At 38.0% G+C, this 20,054-nt stretch overlaps 1 protein-coding gene across 2 annotated transcripts in view; it reads left to right on the forward strand.

Annotated features, from left to right (window-relative positions):
• Window positions 1-20,054, forward strand: part of man1a1 (mannosidase, alpha, class 1A, member 1) — a 188,968-nt gene that overhangs the window by 94,344 nt on the left and 74,570 nt on the right. For both annotated transcript variants that reach the window (XR_009061511.1, XM_057823045.1), the window contains exon 4: window positions 2,228-2,308. Coding sequence is in view for 1 of the 2 variants with exons in the window: in XM_057823045.1 (XP_057679028.1) it covers window positions 2,228-2,308 (81 nt within the window). In the remaining variant the exon portion in view is untranslated. The remainder of the gene's footprint in view (window positions 1-2,227; window positions 2,309-20,054) is intronic.

Below are 20,054 nucleotides of genomic sequence, written 5' to 3' on the forward strand. Positions count from 1 at the left end.
TATGATGGCAATTTAATTTTTGCTCGTTAGTAAAAAAACAAAAAAACAACCAAAAAAAAAAAACGAAACAAAAAATATAATTTTTTTTTTTTTTTTTTACAGAGCATTAAATTTATTCAATCGGATCGAAAATCGTGTCCCCGTATCAAAAATCGTACCGAACCGTGACTTAACTGTATCGTTGCATCCATATGGAACACCATTGCAGAAGCTATGACGGGAAAAGTTTTCATTTGCCTAAATGCTTAAGTTATGAAGTGCAATATATATATTTTTTTTTTATTCTGTGTTTCTGTGTGGTATCAATATTGTTGTTTTTTACTTAAGAGGCATGAGTCTATTGTTTTTAGTTGTGATTTCTTAAAAAGTATTTTTGAATTTAAGAGTAAATATTTATTGCGTTTAAATGGGTGTACTTGATCTATTAATATATACTGTATTCTCACTGTGTTATTGTAAATTGGTTAAAAAAAACTGGAGGGGGCGCAATAATATCGCATATCACAATAATTTATGAGAATAATTATCGCACACTAAAATTTGTTATCGCAATAGGCCTAGTCTCAACAGTGATTTGGTCTAGGATTCAAGGTAATTATAATATTAAATAGCACCATGCCTGCACTTTGAAAAGTTGTGGGAAAAAAACAATGGATAAAATTATTGTAACTTTGGCTTGAAATATTTACGTAAAATGAACGATAACTGCCTGTTATTTCGCTTTTAACCAAGAATCTAGACTGTTTTACGTTCATATCTACAGAAATTGCGCGATTTAGGCATTTATTTACAAAAATTTTCTACTTAAAAAGCTCTTTGCTTCGTGACGGCCGCCACCTTGGATTACACAATACTGTAACATTGGCTTGAAATATATACGTAAAATGAACGATAACTGCTCGTTTTTTGCTTTTAACCAAGATCCTAGACTGTTTTACAGTTATATCTATAGAAATTGCGCGATTTAACTATTAATTTTCAAGAATTTTCAACTCAAAAAGCTTTTTGTTTCGTGACAGCACCCTTTGAAAAATCATGTAAGCTTCTCGGAGACCAGGAACAGCTGGCCCTAGAAGAATGGTCTAATCTTCTACCAGAGCATTGTAAGAAACTCATTGATGGATACCGGAAGCGGTTGTTCGCAATTACTTTGTCTAAAGGTTGTGCTACCAAGTATTAGGCTGATGTTGCGTTTTGATGTAGAGGTTGAAGGAAGAAAAGAGGCAAAAACTGACTAAGTCACAGCCAGAAAGTGTTGATTACAGTGTTGATTTCTATTCACTATTCCCCACTCCCAATTAAAGTGTCACAGCCAATTAAACTGTAAAGCTGGTTAAAATGGAAGTTATGTTGTTGTAAGGTGTATTAAAATACTTGTTCATATGCCCCTTTTGATCTCTGAGCACCTGCCCCTCCATCGGTCTCTGCTCGGCCCTGGTGTTATCTAAAATTCATCATTCAGAGCACAGGTGTTTACGTCTTGAGGCGAAGGAGGTCAGGCAAGCGCTCTCAAGGGTAAAGCTGTTCTTCAAAAGGTGCAATGTTGGTAAAAACACAGCCTGGCCACCTACGCTTCGTGATATGACGTATTTTTGACCATTGTTTTACCAGTTAACCCCGCCTTCCAGTATGATAACAGTCCTCTGAGCTGTGCCGCGTCAGAGCATCGTTGTACTCCGTGTGTGATTGATGTTCTCCTTGTGATCATAAGTAAACTTTTAAAAGACTTCTGGAATGAGAGCCTTGTTCCTAAGCTATTTTCAAAACTTTAATAATGATCTGTACGGTGGCGACGGATGTACATATCGAAAAAGTTTGAGTTCCAGGCAGAAAAAAAAAAATTAGAGACTATTTGTCTCCCCAAGCTAAAACAATACAAATATACTATTTGTTCATATGTTATGTACTCTTTGGCTTAGCAGTGACGGAGGAAATCACTTTGCATAGTTTTGTTTTGTTTAGCGAGGGATTAATTAACTGCACAATCCGACTTTGCAATCAGCAACTCGGGGAGAAAACATTTCAATTGTCGTTGGCGCAGGACAGAGAATATTGTCTAATCTGTCGAGTTCAGCGGAAAGCAGTCGGCTGTCAGTCAGAAAGAGAGCAGGGCTGAATTTTTATTGAGTTTGCAAACTTTCTAATGTGATATGAATGAAGTTTTTAGGCATGTCTATTTAATTTGATGCTGTGAACTTGGCTGATTCCATTTGGTTTCTCGCCACAGAATGCCGAAGTATCCGTTTTTGAGGTCAACATCCGCTTTGTGGGAGGACTTTTGTCGGCGTACTATTTATCCGGCAAAGAGGTAAGAAGGCATATTTTTATTTTCTTCAGCAGAGTAAGAATCTTCATGGGGTAACATTTTAAATGGAAATTTTAGCCATTGGCTGCCATTGACGGCGAGACGTCCAATGCATTTTAGCCCAGGTCGCGGAGTATGTGTTGTGGTTGTTTGTACGGGAGATAAATTGATATTGAAAGCACGTATTCATGACAATAGATGTCTAATCCATTTAATCTTAAATATGAAAATTGATTGGACGTCTTTTGCCGTAAATGGGAGCCAACCAGTTGAGAGGACAAACAGATAAATACATCCTTAGCAAAATACACATGGCCACACTTTTTTGAATGTACCGTAATTTTTGGACTATAAGCCGCTACTTTTTTCCTTCATTTTGATACCTGTGGCTTATAGTGAACTGCGGCTTATTTGGGGATTTATTTGGGTTAATATTTAACACTTCATTTGACAGTGGTGTCATAAGACTGTCATAAGATCGTCATAATTGTGTCATGACACTATCGTGGGCATTAATAAATGCTTGTGACAGATGTCATTTAGTATCATCTGGCAAATTATGTCACTAACTCCATTTAAGTCCAGCTTGGATCTTTTACATCCATTCAAAAGTGAAATAATTGGCAGGTTAACACTAAATGACATCTGTTATAAGCATTCATTAATGCTTTGGACAGTGTCATGTCAAAATTATGATTGTCTAAAGACAGTCTTATGTCACCACTGTCAAATAAAGTGTTACCAAATACCATAATTAGCAATTAATGAAAAGACTGGAACAGTAACTAAAGAAATGTTTAGCACAGAATATGATTTTTAAAAAAAAAATTTTTACTGATGAAGATGATTTTTTACTTTTTTTTATTATTTACATCCGTAGCACTGCAGTGTATGCTAGGAGGCATGTTGGACAACCACAGAGTTGGCAGCAGAGGTTGCCTGTCTCCCCCAAGGCAGCAGTGATGGCCAAATAAAGTTTCTTGAAGCTTTGCAGCCAATTGGTTCAAAGTTTCATGGTGGTTCATTTGGTCTTATGACAGTCGTATGATGCCGCTGTCAAATAAAGTGTTACCGGTTCATATCTTTTGGTGTAAATATCCCATAATACAATGAAAACCGCTGCGACTTATAGTCCAGTGCGGCCTATCTATGAACAAATTCTGCTTTCGCTCCAAATTTGGTGGGCGGCGGCTTATACTCAGGTGCGTCTTATAGTGCGAAAATTAGGGTATGTCTTCTTTTATTTCTATTCATTACAATTTGTGTTAATGTATTGTTTGATTTTTTTTTTTGTATTTAATTTAGAATTATTTATATTTTTTATTACTAATGGCTTTTTTTAAGCATGTCCTGTTCAGCTGCATAGACACAGAGAATACGGGTATGTGTGTCCTTCTGGTCTGAACAGTTTTAATATGTCACATGGGAGTTTGATATACTCCCACTGTGGTTGTTCATGATGTTTTATTTTTGAGGAGAAATCTGCAAACAGGAGGGAGTTATGGGAGGGACAGAAAGGAAGGCGGTGGATAGAAGAGAAGAACAAACAACGACAAGAAATATATTATTACTCGCCTGCTATGCTGGCTATGAACATAGTGGTGCTATCGTTAGCTAATTATATTTACCCATGAACACCAAGTGATGGCCTTTTTTATTTAGCTTTTTTTTTTAAATTTTACTATATCAATAATGGATTTTCTTTCAAAATAGAGCCTTTAATTAATCTCAATGCAAATTACGTACGGTAAGCACTAATACTACAGTTGGATGTCAAATTTTTTTTTACGTTTGGCCGCTAGTTTGAGACTATTGTCATATATGAATGTAATTTAATAAATAAACAAACATCATAATTGGTGCATGAAAGGGGCAAAAAAAATTGGTGCGACCACGCCAATGCTATTGAAGTTCCATATACTACTACTTTTCGAAATAATAGAAAATAGTAGTGATGTCCCCGATTCGATCACGTGATTGGAAATTGGGCAGATCGGACCATTTTTTAGAGTATCGGAATTGGGTGAAAAGGACTTGCCACAGAGCTGGCTAGAGTCGCTAGTGTTAAGAGCCAGTTGACATTTTAGAGTAGGTTACTGTCTTGTGGTCATAATACTAGTAATTGCGTCCATTGTGTGACGCAGTTTGGAACAGAGGCTCATTCACTTACACAGTACACAGCCTGTCGGTCGCATTGATGCTGTTGAGTGATTTCTGTTATGTTTCTGCCTTGGAAAGTATATGTATTTTACATTGTTGGAATTTCACCTTTTAGCTAGATTGCCGAAATCACGCCAGCCGAACCGCCGGAACCACGCTAGCGCAATTCCACCAACCCGGGCTAGCGCAAAACCCAACAACCCGGCCAAAAGGCCAAACTTTGCGTGTTCATCTTCGTTTTAATACCTTGTACTGACTTTATTTTAAAAGCTGTGAAAAGGCTTCGAAACACAAGTTGACAACTTATTCCAAGTCGACAGCAATCAGGCAGCAAGGCAAAAACAGCAAGTAGACCCAGACGAAGAGGAAGGCCGGCTCCAGGGTCACCATATCTCAGGTCAACAAAAAGATTCCTGAGAAAAATGACTTGTCTTTTAAAGAGTCTGGTGAGGCGGGCTGTGATCCGGAAGAAGGGTGTGTTTGGGCATTGTTTAGGTTTATTGTCTGTTGTGAATTGGGCAGGAGAGTTCTAGCGTTACTGTTGTCAGGGCAACAAGAGTTTAGGATTCTGCCAGTTGAGTGTCAACTTTAGTCACTGGTAGGGATGGGAATTGATATGATTTTTACGATTCCGATTCCATTATCGATATTGCTTAGCGATTACATTCTTTATCGATTCTCATCGATTCTAATTTGGACTAATAGACTACGAGGTTCTGGGTTCAATATGTTTTATGGTTCATTCACCTCAGGATATCGGTTACAACACAAGGAGCGGAGAGTGGAGTTGGTCTTTGACACTTGTAATCCAACTTGGCAACAGGCACAACTATATACTGTACAGGCAATTGCACTTGATATGAGAATCACTCAATGAGCAGATGAGAGCATGCGTGGAAAGAATCTGATGCATTTGTATGTGTGTGGAACAAGACTGGAATGTGTGAGTATATGTGTGGTTCTGAAAGGAAAGAAAATTACATCATGTTAGTGCTGATGCAATAAACAATGAAAATTGACTGTAAAGGAGTCAATAACACACATACATGACTCGCACAGTATAATGAACACAAAGGTGAGGGGGCGCGAGTGCGCGCGCACAACCCGGAAGCACGCTGCGTGCACGTGCGGTAATCCATAAAAGTAGCAAAAACTAAGCACTTCACACTCATATGGATGTACAACATCATCTTAAAATGCTTAACTAACACATTCCCTCTAAACACCAATGTGCAACGACGTAACAGTAAAATCATGAAACGGTCGTGTTGATAATGGCTGTAATTTATCATAAGAACTTTTTTTTTAGTATTTGTATACCGGCGTGTATTGTGCAGTTGTGTTGAATGCAGGCATGTGTCTGTTACAGTTTCACAAACTTAAATTACTTCATAGAAGAACAAAAGACCAAGCCTTGTGTTTTATTGGAGGATATTGACTGTTAGCTGGCTGTCGGGGCAGTGCAAAGGGAAACTCAGTTTAGGGTGGTCATTTTTTTTATTTTTTTTTTAAAATGCTGAAAAGTAACAAAATAATACTGAAATACAATGGCCTTGCCAAAAGAAACAAAAATATAAACGTTTTATACTCTGCAACACTCCCGGAAAAAGAGGAAGTACTGCAAAAAATAATCTAACATTTTTGAAACTTTAGTTTAAAACAAAAAAAACAAACTTTTTTCAGTATCGAATCGAGACTTCTGTATTGACAGTAGTGCTGCAACGATTAATCGATTAACTTAAGTAATTTGATTAGAAAAAAGATTCGAATTAAATTTTGCTACTTCGAGTGTTCGTTTAATTAAAGTGGCATTTTAATGTTTTTTTAAATGTTTGCTTTTAGTTTAATTTGGGTGGATACACTGCCCTCTAGTGGCAACAGTGAAGTGGCATAACTCATTTCACATGACTGAATCCAGCTGCTCCCTGTTAAGACCAATATAAGCTAAGATTTAGTTTGAGTTAATGTTTTTTATAATGCATTCGTAATTTTTTTTTTTTTTTTTTTTTTTTTTTTGTATATTTAGCGGTTTCTTTGTGGAAATATTTGTTTAAACCATTTGTTAGTAGCACTTTTAAAAAAAATTTAGCATTTGATAGCATTTAAGCTAGAGGACTTTTGCCATGTAAGTTAGCCAATTGTTCTTATGTTGTACTTAGATGCTCATTTATTTATCATACCATTTGAGGCTCAGATCAGGTATTTTAATTTTTTATGTTCCCTATCCGATTACTCAATTACTCGAAGTTCTTGTTCAATGATTAATCGACTACTAAAATAATCGATAGTTGCAGCCCTAATTGACAGATTCTCAAAATTAGGTGACTTGGACTTAGGTGCCAAAATATGCGATGTGACATTCCTAGACAATAGAAGTAATAATAAGACGCAAATAAACTCAGTTCATTTGGCGACGCCCATTTCACTCACCAGACTAGGCCACGCCTTTTAAAGTCACAGATACTAAAAGTAAAAAGTTAAAATGGCAGACCCTAGTGCACAAAAAAAGATTCCTGCCCCTCATATGCACTTAGTTTCTTTCTGATTACTTAAATCAATTTGATATAGCTGCAGGCATATAGTGACATATAAAAAATATATAATACATTTATTATGAGCAATTCTTCTCAGTAGCAAAGCCCAAAAATGACATCAGCCAGGCTTTGGCTGTGATCTTTTCTTCTTTTCTCCCTGATCATATGCTTCTTTTCCTAATTAATTATAAGTTTGTGCTAAAGAATCAATAGATCTGCGGCCTGCAAATCCCTCCTGCCATAGAGCTTTTGAAAACCTCGGGCTACGGTGCGGCTGCTCTCAACAAAAAAAAGAGGCTAAATCACCAGAGATTTGACTGCAGCCTTGATTGTCGATGTTGTTCTGCCTTAAAGCTTCGTTTTGTGTCCTCAGCGAGTGAGTGAGGCCTTGCCGCGTCTTCTCCTTCATTAGTCGCGAGAGAGGGAAAAAAAACAATTTTCAAGCTCAGTAAGACTGTCGGCGCACGCGTCAAAACGTGCGAGTCGGAAATTTGAGACGCGGTCGTTGTTGTTGCCTCTTTTCTACTTGGCTTCCTCATTTCTCCACTCGTATTGCCCATCTCCGCCTCTGAGTGCTTTTTTTTTTTTTTTCTCTGTGCTTTATGAAATATACATCACAAGATGGAAAAGATTTATGTAACATTTGCCAACATCTTCTTTGATTCTGCTTCAATGTAAGGAAATATTTACTCGATGTTTTCTTTTAGGAGTGGGAACCTCTTGTTACCTCACGATACGATTTGCGATACAAAGCTCACGATAACGATGTGACGATATGGCGATACGACGATTATCGATACATTGGTCAGGAAATCATTCTAGAATATTCTACAAACAACTAATAAACAGAAAAACAAGTTTCTGCTGTGTATTGGAATGAGTTTATCACTAGAAGACGTCCAATCCGTTTGAACGTCTATGGCCGTCATTGGCAGCCAATGCCAGGCAGTGAGGTAATTTTGGGCCATTTAAGGTCATTTACAGTGCCCTCCATAATTATTGGCACCCCTGAAAAAGATGTGTTTTTTAGCTTCTAATATATATATTTTTTTTATTCAAATAATATGGGACCTGAATGGAAAAAAGGAGAAAAATCCAACCTTCAATACAAGTGCATTCATTCAATGGGGAAAAAATCCCACATAAAGAAAAATTTATTTGACATCAAATAATGTGTGTCACAATTATTAGCACCACTGGTGTTAATACTTTGAACAACCCCCTTTCGCCAACAAAACAAGGTCTGGGGACTGAGATGGCCATGGGAGGAGCTTGATTTTGTGTCTGGTGAACTATTTCTGTGTAGATTTGGCCATATGTTTAGGGTCATTGTATTGCTGAAAGACCCAGTGACGACCCATCTTCACCTTTCGGGCAGAGGGCAAATGATTTTGACTTCAAATCAAGGCCGGCCCAGCCTATACGCAAACTATGCAGCTGCTTAGGGCCCCTGACCACTAAGAGCCCCCAATCTGGCAACCTCATTTTATACGTTGTTAATAGAGCATTGTGAATAATGTGTCGCGCATTGCCGTTTATCGGTGCAAACATCCATTTTCTTGTCATTACAATCTGGCAACCTGGGGAGTGACGTTGAACTTGCTTTGCAATGATTGGTGCTCAAACTTGCTTGGAAAATAGATGCACGGATATGTCGAAGAGAATTTATCCTTCTGGAGCAGAGAAACCAAAAATCTGATTAATATACAAAATATGGACGTCTGGGTTGGATTGCATGTATGGGTTTCACAGTACACTTTGACTAAAAATATGGGCGCCTTGGCATTATTTTGCTTAGGGCCCCCAAATGGCCTGGGCCGGCCCTGTTTCAAATGTCCTGGTATTTCAAAGAATTCATGATGCCCCGCACCCTAACAAGGTTCTCCTCCCATGGCCATCTCAGTCCCCAGACCTTGTTTTGTTGGCAAAAGGGGTTTGTACAAAGTATTAACACCAGGGTTGCTAATATTATTTGATGTCAAATAATTATTTCTTTATGTGGGATTTTTTCCCCACTGAATAAATGCACTTGTATTGAAGGTTGGATTTTTCCTCTTTTTTTCCATTAAGGTCCTATATTATTTGAATAACAAAAAAAAAAAAACATTCAAAGCTAAAAAACACATCTTTTTCAGGGGTGCCAATAATTATGGAGGGCACTGTACCTGTTGATTTTCAGTTAATTCCTGTTCATTTGGGGGTATTTTATAGGTCACTTCCTGTTTATTTTGAGTTACAGAACAGGAAGTGACCTGGGAATGACCCAAATGATTAGGTAGTGACTCAAGCTCAACAGGAAATGGCCTGTAAATGAACAGCAAGTGACCTGTAAATGCCCCGAAAAATCGGACGGAATGACGGCGAATGCTCTGGTGTCGAATTAGTTCTGCAACGATTAATCGATTAACTGTAGTATTCGATAAGAAAAAAAGATTCAAATTAAATTTTGCTGCTTCGAGTATTCGTTTAATTAAAGTGATGTTGTAACTGATTGTTTTGAAAGTGTTTGCATGTATTTTGATTGATTTGGGTGGACACACGGCCCTCTAGTCTACCTCATTTCACATGGCTGAATCCATCTGCTCCCTGTTAAGACCAACATAAGCTAAGTTTTTGTTTGCGCTAATGATTTTTTTGAATGCTTTCGTAATTTGGTTTAAAGGTATATTTAGCCATCTTTTGTGGGAATATGTGTCGGAGCCATTTGTTAAGAGCATTGTAAAAAAGCGTTAGCATTTTATAGCATTTAAGCTCGCGGACTTTTGCTATGTAAGTGTTTTCCGAAATTTCCAGTTTCGCGGTGAATCAGTAACAGGCACACTTTTGCAAAATAGACAATGTTTATTGATTAGAAAATGGAGAATAAATGAGATTTATTGACTACAATCCCACAAAAGCAAGCAAAAAAGTATAAAAAAACAAGCATAACAAGGGTAACGATGACGCTAGATTGAGTTTGTCAATCCCAGAATCCCCGCAAAACCGTTACAGCACAACCAGGTGTTCCTTTAGCAATGAAAATCGCTTACCGCAACAAATGAGCGGGAGCCAACGCTCCGGTAAGGCGGCGAAGTAAGTCCGCCAGCGGGTCACGTATGTATCGCCTGGCTTTGTTCCTTCCCCGCCTTACCGGAGCGTTGGCTCCCGCTCATTTGTCACGGTAAGCGATTTTCATTGCTAAAGGAATACCTGGTTGTGCTGTAACGGTTTTGCGGGGATTTGGGATTGACAAACTCTATCTGGCGTCATTGTTACCCTTGTTATACTTGTTTTTGATACTTGTTTGTTTGCTTTTGTGGGATTGTAATCAATGAAATCTAAATTATTCTGGATTTTCTAATTAATAAACATTGTCTATTTTGCAAAAGTGTGCCTGTTACTGATTCACCGCGAACCTGGAAATTTCGGAAAACAGGTAAGTTTGCCAATTGTTCTTTTGTTGTACATAGATCCTTAGATCCATAGATTTTTTTTATTTTTTATTTTTCAACACCGATAACTTTTTAAAACGATATCTCGATTTTTGGCAGGAGCATATCGATAACCTTTTGGGATACAAAGTATCACGATATATCACCTAGTGCTGCAATGATTAATCGATTAACTCGAGTATTCGATTAGAAAAAAAGATTTTTTTTTTTTTTTGCTGCTTCGAGTATTCGTTCAATTAAAGTGGCATTTTAATGGTTTGTTTTGAAAGTGTTTGCATTTAGTTTTATTGATTTGGATGGATACACTGTCCTCCCTCTAGTCTGCCTCATTTCAAGTGGCAGAATCCAGCTGCTCCCTGTTAAGACCAACATAAGCTAAATTTTTGTTTGAGCTATTTTTTTTAATGCATTTTAGCCGTTTTTTGTGGGAATATGTGACCGAACCAATTTTGAATTTTTTTATTTTTTTTTATTTTGTATTTTTTTAAGCATTTTATAGCATTTAAGCTAGCACACTTTTGCTATGTACGTTAGCCAATTGTTTTTGTTGTTGTACATAGATCCTCATTATTTTTTTATATCGTTTGAGGCTCAGCTCAGGTATTTTAATTTTTTATGTTCCATATCCGATTACTCGATTATTTGAACTGACTAGTTCATCGATTAATCGACTACTAAAATAATCGATAGCTGCAGTCCTAATATCACCATTTGGATATTTTGTCACACCCCCATTTTCTTTGTTAGGCTAGGCAAATTTATTCATATAGTGCAATTTAACACAAGTTAATTCAAAGGAATTTAAATCACATTCAAATAAGAAATTGAAATAAAAACACAATAAAAGAATCTATGACGGTCAAGTTGAAATAGGAGCCATACATTGAAGATTTGAGCAGTCATGGCTCTTAGGGATACTGTAAACATAGCCCTGATTTAAAGGAACTAACCATTGAAGCACACCTCAGATCTTCAGGTAATTTGTTCCACAGTTGAGGAGCATAATAATGAATGCTCTCACCCTGCTTGATTGTTTTCCTTGGAACACACAACAATCCAATCCCAGATGACCTAAGGTGTCTGGATGCTTATTAGGGCTCAAGCAAATCCAACTTTTTTTTTGTCCATGGCTATTAACTCATTTGCTCCGAGAAATGTATAAATACGTTCTATTTTTAAACGCTTCATTGTCCCAAAAACATATTTATACGTCTTTTGCGGGTTTTTCTTACAAGAAGAATCGACAGCTTACGATCTATCTGAGAAACAAAAAACAAGGCTCCAAACCCATTTTAAACCAATAAAACTGGCCACTGGAGGGCAGTAGCGCATTTTGTAAAGGCCCGCAACCCTATGCAACAGCAATGAAAGGCCGGGCAGCACGGTCGGAGCGCTGGCGGCAGTATGTCAGGCGCTGGACGACCGAGCAAAACGACTGAGACCACCGTGCAGCGGGCTCGCCAAGCAGACCCCGCAGAGATTAAAAAATTATCCATCTTTGTGAGGCGGACAAAGATGAGGTAAAAGTTAACACGGCAGACGCGACGACAATGGCGTCATCTCGGCGACAACAGGCGTCATCTCTCAGTAGTCATGTGTAAAAAAATTGTTACTTTACTATCAAAAGCTCTATTTGTCTCGTTCATTATAATATTTTGTAAAAGGAAAACATGATTCAGATGTTTGGGATGTAACTAATGCAAAAAAATAGCTGCGTTAAAGTCAAAGTTATGTTTGAAATGTATGCGTTTACAAAAAGCTCATTTTATCTTTTTTTTCATCAGAAATTGGAAAATTGCTCAAACTAAGCTATTTTCTAGTGCTGATTTCTAAAGAATGGAAAAAGATATGAACTTACTTTTTTTCTGCTGAAAGAAGAGAGTCTAATCTTTGTTTTGGTGGGTTCCATGTTTATATAGCAATAGAAAAGAATTTTCTGTGGGCCTTGCAAAATCAGTCAAAATCCAGAAAAACGGCCGGGAGCGAAGGGCCTTGCTCTGGTGAAAATGGCTGGGAGTGAATGAGTTAAGTGTTTTGTCAACCAGCAGTCAGATTTTATAGTCTATCCTTTGACTCACTGGAGTTCAGTGCAGTGACTTCATGACCTCTATGATATGGTCCATTTTCCTTGTATTTGTAAGGCCTCTGGCAGTAGCATTCTGGATTAGCTGCAGCATCCTGACTATTTTTTTTTTTTGTTAAGGCCTGTAAATAAGCAGATGCATTTGTAATTCAGTTTAAAGGTATATTTAGCCAATTTTTGTGGGAATATGTGTCTGAACCATTTTTTAAGAGCATTGGAAAAAACAAAAAATATATATATTATTTAAGCTAGTGGACTTTTGCTATGTAAGTTAGCCAATTATTCTTTTGTTGTACATATGTAGATCCTTATTTTTTTTCCCCCCGTTTGAGGCCCAGCTCAGGTATTTTTTTTTTTTTTTTTTAATTTATCCGATTACTCAATTATTTGAACTAACTAGTTCATCTATTAATCGACTACTAAAATAATCGATAGCTGCAGCCCTAGTGTGTTATCGAGCGAAATGAAATTTTTAGGTAAGAAATAAGACTTTTTCAAATAAAATCTAGAAGTTTTTGAGTGAAAACAGTAAAAAAGTTTTGTCAAGTCTGAGAGACAATTGTTGGCTGTTTTCAACAATGTACATTGAAAATAAGGACATTGATTGACTGAAAATGGTTCAATATTAGATTAAATGTCTTCTTTTCTCGTGTATATTTGTAATTGCTCCTTACCTAAAAAAAAAAGTTTTATCCGATTACTTGATTAATCGATAGAATTTTCAGTCGAATACTCGATTACTAAAATATTCGATAGCTGCAGACCTAGATTATTGTCTGTTTGTGGATTGGACAGGAGGATTCGGGCGTTACTGTTGTCAGGGCATCGAGAGTTGAGGATTTTGCCACCTCAGCGCCACATTAGTGCTGAGTGTTCACTTCTCGGTCGCGAGTTCCTCCGTATCAGATGTTCCTTGTGGCAAGACAAGATGTCCTGCCATTTGTTCTGGACTGTCCGGAAGAACTGATTGCGGGATTTGGTGGTGCAGACGTGGGCTTTTAGATGTCCTGCCTGTCACCTGGTTGTCAGTGTCAGTCTTGCTCAGTCAGCTGCATGACACGCATTGGGCTTCCGTGACAGAAGGCGTCCTGTATATTTCTGTCCTTATCTGCATGTTGTCTTGGCGCTGCAAGTTCTAATCATTCAAAGTCCAACTGTTCATAACAAGTTATTTTAATACATAATGTGATTTGATTGTACCTTTATGCGACACTTTTGGCTTTTCATAGTGGTCAAATTTTACGTCCAACAGCATGTCAATTGTGGTAGTTTAGCATCATAGGGAAATGAAAACAGATTTAAAAAAATCCATTGGTGTGGCGTAGCCTCATTAGAAATGCATGCAGCTTTCCATAACTTATAATTGCTGTTGTTCTGACCAGGCATGGTGGAAATTGCTCTCATGTAATCTAATTAACCCAAGTGTTATGAGACTACTATTAAAGACGAGGGAAATAACAGCTCTAACACATTTTCCATTACAGTTTGTTAAAATCTCACTTTGTACAGCTAATAATTGTTGAAATCATCATATCCAATCTCATTTTGTTTCCTTTCGGGAAAAACTATGAGCGATAAGAACAAATCAGAAGTCAACGAGCGTGTTTTGTCTCGTCTTGTTTCCCGTTTATTCACGCGCGTGCCGAAAGATGAACAAAAGACACAACGGTTGTTGAAGCCGCGGCTCGTAAAAGCTCTTTGAGGGTGCTCGTAAAAATAAATCATATTGTTCGCGCGGAATTTAATGGGTCCTCAGACGAGACGGCGGGGATACGATATAAAATTCAGGCTGCTGTAGAAGTAAAAGATATTTAAAAGTGTGGATTTTGACTGCGAACAACATAATGTGACCCACATCTGCACGTCGTCATCGGGTATGAATAATCTTAATAATCATTTTCTCGGTTTAAAAGCCAAGCGGCTTGATTGGCGTACAGAAACGAGGACAAAACGCTCTTGACGGGAATCGGCGCAGGTAGCAAATGATTTGAATGTATAATGGCCTCACGGCGAGAGCAAACTGTGACACTCGTTATCCCTCCTCAGCACTTGCTCATAAATGCTTTTTCTTTTTTTTTTAATGAGCCAATCAATACGCAGTACTCAAAAGTCATCGCACGCCTTCTTTCTTTCTCGTCCGGCTCGTCGGCGAAGGCGGCTGATTGGTGGCCTTCTCATCCGATGAAGGTCACTCCGCGGAGTGGCTCCAAATGGCAGTTAGCGCACGGCTAACGACTCTGACATATTCATAGAATGGGGAGGAAAAAAGAGGCAAAAAAAAAAAAAAGATTGAAAATGTAGGGAAGGTCACCGTCACACTTGGGGGTGAAACATGACTAATTTGAAAAGGCAATTTCCGAAGGAAATGCGTGGGAATTTGTATTCGGTTTTGTATTCGTCACTTGTGCATGCAGTCAGACGGCGAATACGTTTTGAGTTTAAATTTTTTAAAAATCAATGGCGTAGTAAGTCCTCCTTTAATCTCGGGGGCGATAGAGGCAATGGACCTAAACCAACAACCGACCCTACACAAAAAAGAAGACAGACGAAGAAGCAGTTATCATTGATCAATGCTAGGAAAGGGATGGCGAATGTACACTACAAAAATACACCTACTCAAATCTAGATAAACTCCCATATTTTCAGTGTTAATCTACTAAAAAATTGTGAAATTATCTGCGAGTGCTTCAAGTAAATTTTCCTCAGATTTCTTGAAATACGAAAAAATAGCTAGCTGAAAATGAGCTTCACAGACTTATTTTTACTCATTTGCTCCCGGAAACGTATAAATACGTTCTATTTTTAAAGTATCTAGAGCTTACGATCAATCTGAAAAACAAAGAACAAAGTTCAAAACGCATTTTAAAGCAATAAAACTAGCCACTGGAGGGCAGTAGCGCATTTTGTAAGACCCGCAACCCGATTCAACAGCAGCGAACGGCCGGGCAGCACGGTCGGAGCGCTGGCGGCCTGATCCCAGGCGCTGGACGACCGAGCAAAACGACTGGGACAACTAGTGCAGCGGGCTCGCCGAGCAAACCCCGCAGAGACTCAAAAATAATCCATCTTTGTGAGACAAACGACGTTGGGGGGAAAGTTTACACGGCTGACGCAGCGACAACGGCGTCATCTCAGCGACAACTGCGTCATCTTTCAGTAGTCACGTGTAAATAAATTGTTACTTTGCTATCAAAAGCTCTATTTGTGTGGTTCTTTATGATATGTTGTAAAAGGAAAACATTATTCAGATGTTTGGGATGTAGCTAATGCAAATAATTAGGTAAATAATAAAGGTAAATAATTATATTTATTATTCAAAATGTCATTTTTAGCATAGAATCATTAATTGATGTCTAATATTTCGTTTAAAAAATAGAATCAATAATGGATGTCTAATATTTTGTTTAAAAAAAATGACTTTAAAAAATTATTCACTCGCATATTTTAAACTTTCAAACAAATGACGTCACAATGGGAAAAAAATGGTGTCTGTAAATAAGTCACGGATATTTACCTCACAACTATCGCTTAATTGTATTTTTTTTTTGTTATTGTCGCATTTTCTCTGATATGTTAGATGATAGATAATTGATTCCCCCCCCCCCCCCCCCCACACACACACACACACAAAAATGTTTAAAAGGGTAAATATATGAAAAAGAATCTCGACCACTCCTTGATGCCTGCGATTTCTGCATCGCGACCCTTGTCGTTCCCGGTCGTCCAGCGCCTGGCATCCCGGGCGTTATGTCACGGCGTTATTTATAACTGCGTTATTCCCAACACTGGCCATTAATATCTAAACCCCTGGCAACAAAAGTGAGTGCACCCCTTAGAAAAAACGTAAGCCCGCAAACAGTTTGCTGAAGACACGTCAAGAAAGCACATGGATAACTGGAACCATGTTGTATGGTCTGATGAGACGGGCGGGCTTTCTTGTGTACTGTCTTCAGAAGAAGGTTCCTCCTGGGGTGACAGCCTTGCACACCAATTTGATGTAGAGTGCGGCGTATGGTCTGAGCACTAACAGGCTGACCTCCCCACCTCTTCAATCTCTGCAGCAATGCTGATAGCTCTCCTGTAACGAGTCACATGACATTTTGGAGGGAAAATGACAAGCAGTACTCAATTTGGACATTTAGGGATGTACGTAGTTTCTTAGGGGTGTACTCACTTTTGTTGCCAGGGGTTTAGATATTAATGGCTATATTTTGAGTTATTTGGAGGGGAAAATAACTATTATATAAGCTGCACACAGACTACTTTTCATTATGTCAAAGTGTCATTTTGTCAGTGTTGTCCCATGAAAAGATATAAATATCTGCAGAAATGCAAGGGGTCTACTCACCTTTGTGATACACTGTTAATGCAGGGGGGAAAATGTGACTACATTCATCGAGATACATCATTTTCTAGTTCCATTAAAAAAAAACATTTTTGGGCGAATCGTGACTTTTTGGTGTGCAATCGAATGTTTCCAGAGTTGTTTGGATCCGTTTCCAGTCACCTGCCACTTTTTGGGCTTTCCAGTCAATACAAAAACCCATGTTTTCTTACCTCCAACATAAACAATGACACTCCAAATAACACCCAAAACAAGCTGACATCTCCTTTTGTCTACTTTCCAAAGTAATGTTGAATCACAGCAGTCTGCTGGGGAATAAACTCGCATTTTATGAGGGGTTTTTTTTGGTCACTGCTCCTCCCTCACTGATTTCTTCCTGTTCTCCTGTAAAACTGTTTTATCACCGCGACTATCAGGACGTCTGCACTCCCTCGCTTTCCATCATCTTGCCAAGAGAGGGCCGTCTATCGTCAAGGTTTTAGGTGATTGCTTCTTATTTGTGCTTTCCGCACGCCGCTGCTGTTATGTACCCGTCTGTCTCTGTGCACTCGAGGGCTCGTCTTTCCCTTGATGCATTTTCACTTCTCGTCTTCTAGCGTGCTAAGCAAAACTGTGAATCATCTCATTCCGGAAATGCTTTGACTTTATCCCACATATAATGTTCAGAAACTGGGGACTACCTGTATGCATGTATTTTTTTGTTTTGTTTCAGGATTTTCCAATTTCTAGTTGCATTTTTCCAGTATAATCTTCTATTTATACATATTTTATTTGTATTAACTCATTCACTCCCAGCCATTTTCACCGGAGCATGGCCCTTCACTCCCGGCCGTTTTACTGGATTTTGATTGATTTTGCAAGGCCCACAGAAAATTCCGTTCTATATGTGCTATATAAACATGGAACCCACCAAAAGAAAGATTACTCTCTTCTTTCAGCAGAAAAAAAGTTAGTTCATATCTTTTTCCAAATCAGCATTAGAAAATAGCTTAGTTTGAGCAATTTTCCAATTTCTGATGAAAAAACAGAGAAATTGAGCTTTTTTGTGAAAGCATACATTTCAAACATAGCTTTGACTTATACACAGCTATTTTTTGCTTTAGTTACATCCCAAACATCTAAATAATGTTTTCCTTTTACAAAATATGATAAACAACAAGACAAATAGAGCTTTTGATAGCAAAGTAACAATTTATTTACACATAACTAACTGAAAGATGACGCTGTTCTGGCTGCGACAGCCGGTTAAACTTTTCCCTCATCGCTGTCTGTCTCATAAAGATGAATTTTTTTGAGTCTCTGCAGGCTCTGCTCGCAAGCAGCACAGACTTAAAAGCATCGTCCGCTGCACTAGTGGTCCCGGTCGTTCTGCTCGGTCGTCCAGCGCCTGGCATCCCGGGCGTCCTACCAGTTGTTCTGCTCGGTCGTCCACCGCCTGGCATCCATTCAGTCGTCTTCCGCCAGCGCCTGGCCATGCGGCTTGGCCGTTCGTTGCCGTTGAACCGGGTTGCGGGTCTTACCAAATGCGCAACTGCCCTCTAGTGGCCAGTTATATTGCTTTAAAATGGATTTTCAGCTTTGTGCTTTGAAGCTAAATTGAATCATGACCCAGAGATGTCTTTTTTGGGGAAAAAACAAACAAACATAAAAGACATATAAATACATCTTTTGGAAACTGAAACAATTAAAAATAGAACGTATTTATACATTTTTGGGAGCAAATGAGTTAATTTCATAGACTTACATACAGTGTGTTCCTTCAATGCTTTTTGATGTATATCTGGTAAATGTAAATTCAGGCATCAGCATAAGCGGAGTTTAAGGGGGGCCTGCCCCCCCCCCCCCGGTGGCCGAAAAGTGTCATTGCATGTAATTGACTTTCCTATATATATATATAAAGTTGTAAAACAATAAAACAAACAACAAAAATGAATGAGATGAACAAAAAAAAGATATTTTTATAATGGGTCAAAATTATTTTTCGAACAGATCATGTGACGAGTACCTTAGACGGCCATTTGCTTTGCATATTATTAATATAACAAAAAAAAAATTTAAATAGGGGAGGGCAATTTTATTTTTCAAATGATTTCTTTCTTTGAATTTTTTTTTTTTTTTTTTAATTGAAGCAACTTTTGGTGGGATTGAATGATTTAGACACAAATGTCACACAAAAAGGATTGGTAAAATCAAATCTTTTTTTTAATGAAAAATTAAGTTTTCAAATGCAAATATTTGAGTCTCAAATATTTTTTCACGTTCAAAAACTTTTTATACGATTGAAATTTTTCTTATTTTGAAAATATGTATTTTTTGTTTGAAGCAACTTATTTTTTGATTATAATAAAGTAGGGCTGTCAAATTTATCGCGTTAAAGGGCGGTCATTAATTTTTAAAATTAATCACGTTAAAATATTTGACGCAATGAACGCATACACGGAATGACCCGTTCATGCGTTGCCTCAAACAATTTATAATGACGCCGTTTTAGCACACAGCGAGCGAAAAGACCGAGAAATGTGAGTGGTTGTCAGGTCAGTCATGGTTGCCTAACTTCCCATCATACATTTGGGCAGCGCAAGAGACGATCTTTTTCTTAACAAGCTTAATTGAAAACAACGCAGATCATATTGTATACCATATGCAGCCACTACTGACAGTCATGGTTACCCAACTTCCTGTTACGCATTTGGGTGGAGCAGGAGACGATCTTATTCTTAACACGTCTAATTGAACACAACGCAGAACGTACTGTATACCATTTGCAGCCACCACTGACAATCATGGTAGCCCAACCTCCCATCATGCATTTGGGCGGAGCAGGAGACATTCTTTTTCTTAACACGCCTAATTAAACACAACACAGAACATACTGTATACCATTTGCAGCCACCACTGACAAACATGGTTGCCCAACTTCCCATCATGCATTTAGGCGGAGCAGGAGACGTTCTTTTTCTTAATATAAAATTACTATAACTTGTACTCAAATTATCTTTTAAGAACTACAAGTCTTTCTATCCGTGGATCCCTTTAACAGAAAGAATGTTAATAATGTTAAAGCCATCTTGTGGATTTATTGTTATAATAAACAAATACAGTACTTATGTACAGTATGTTGAATGTTTATGTCCGTCTTGTGTCTTATTTTTCCATTCCAACAATAATTTACAGAGAAATATGACATATTTTAGAG

This window comes from Corythoichthys intestinalis, chromosome 19, assembly GCF_030265065.1.
Source record: "Corythoichthys intestinalis isolate RoL2023-P3 chromosome 19, ASM3026506v1, whole genome shotgun sequence".
Classification (NCBI taxonomy): Eukaryota; Metazoa; Chordata; class Actinopteri; order Syngnathiformes; family Syngnathidae; genus Corythoichthys; species Corythoichthys intestinalis.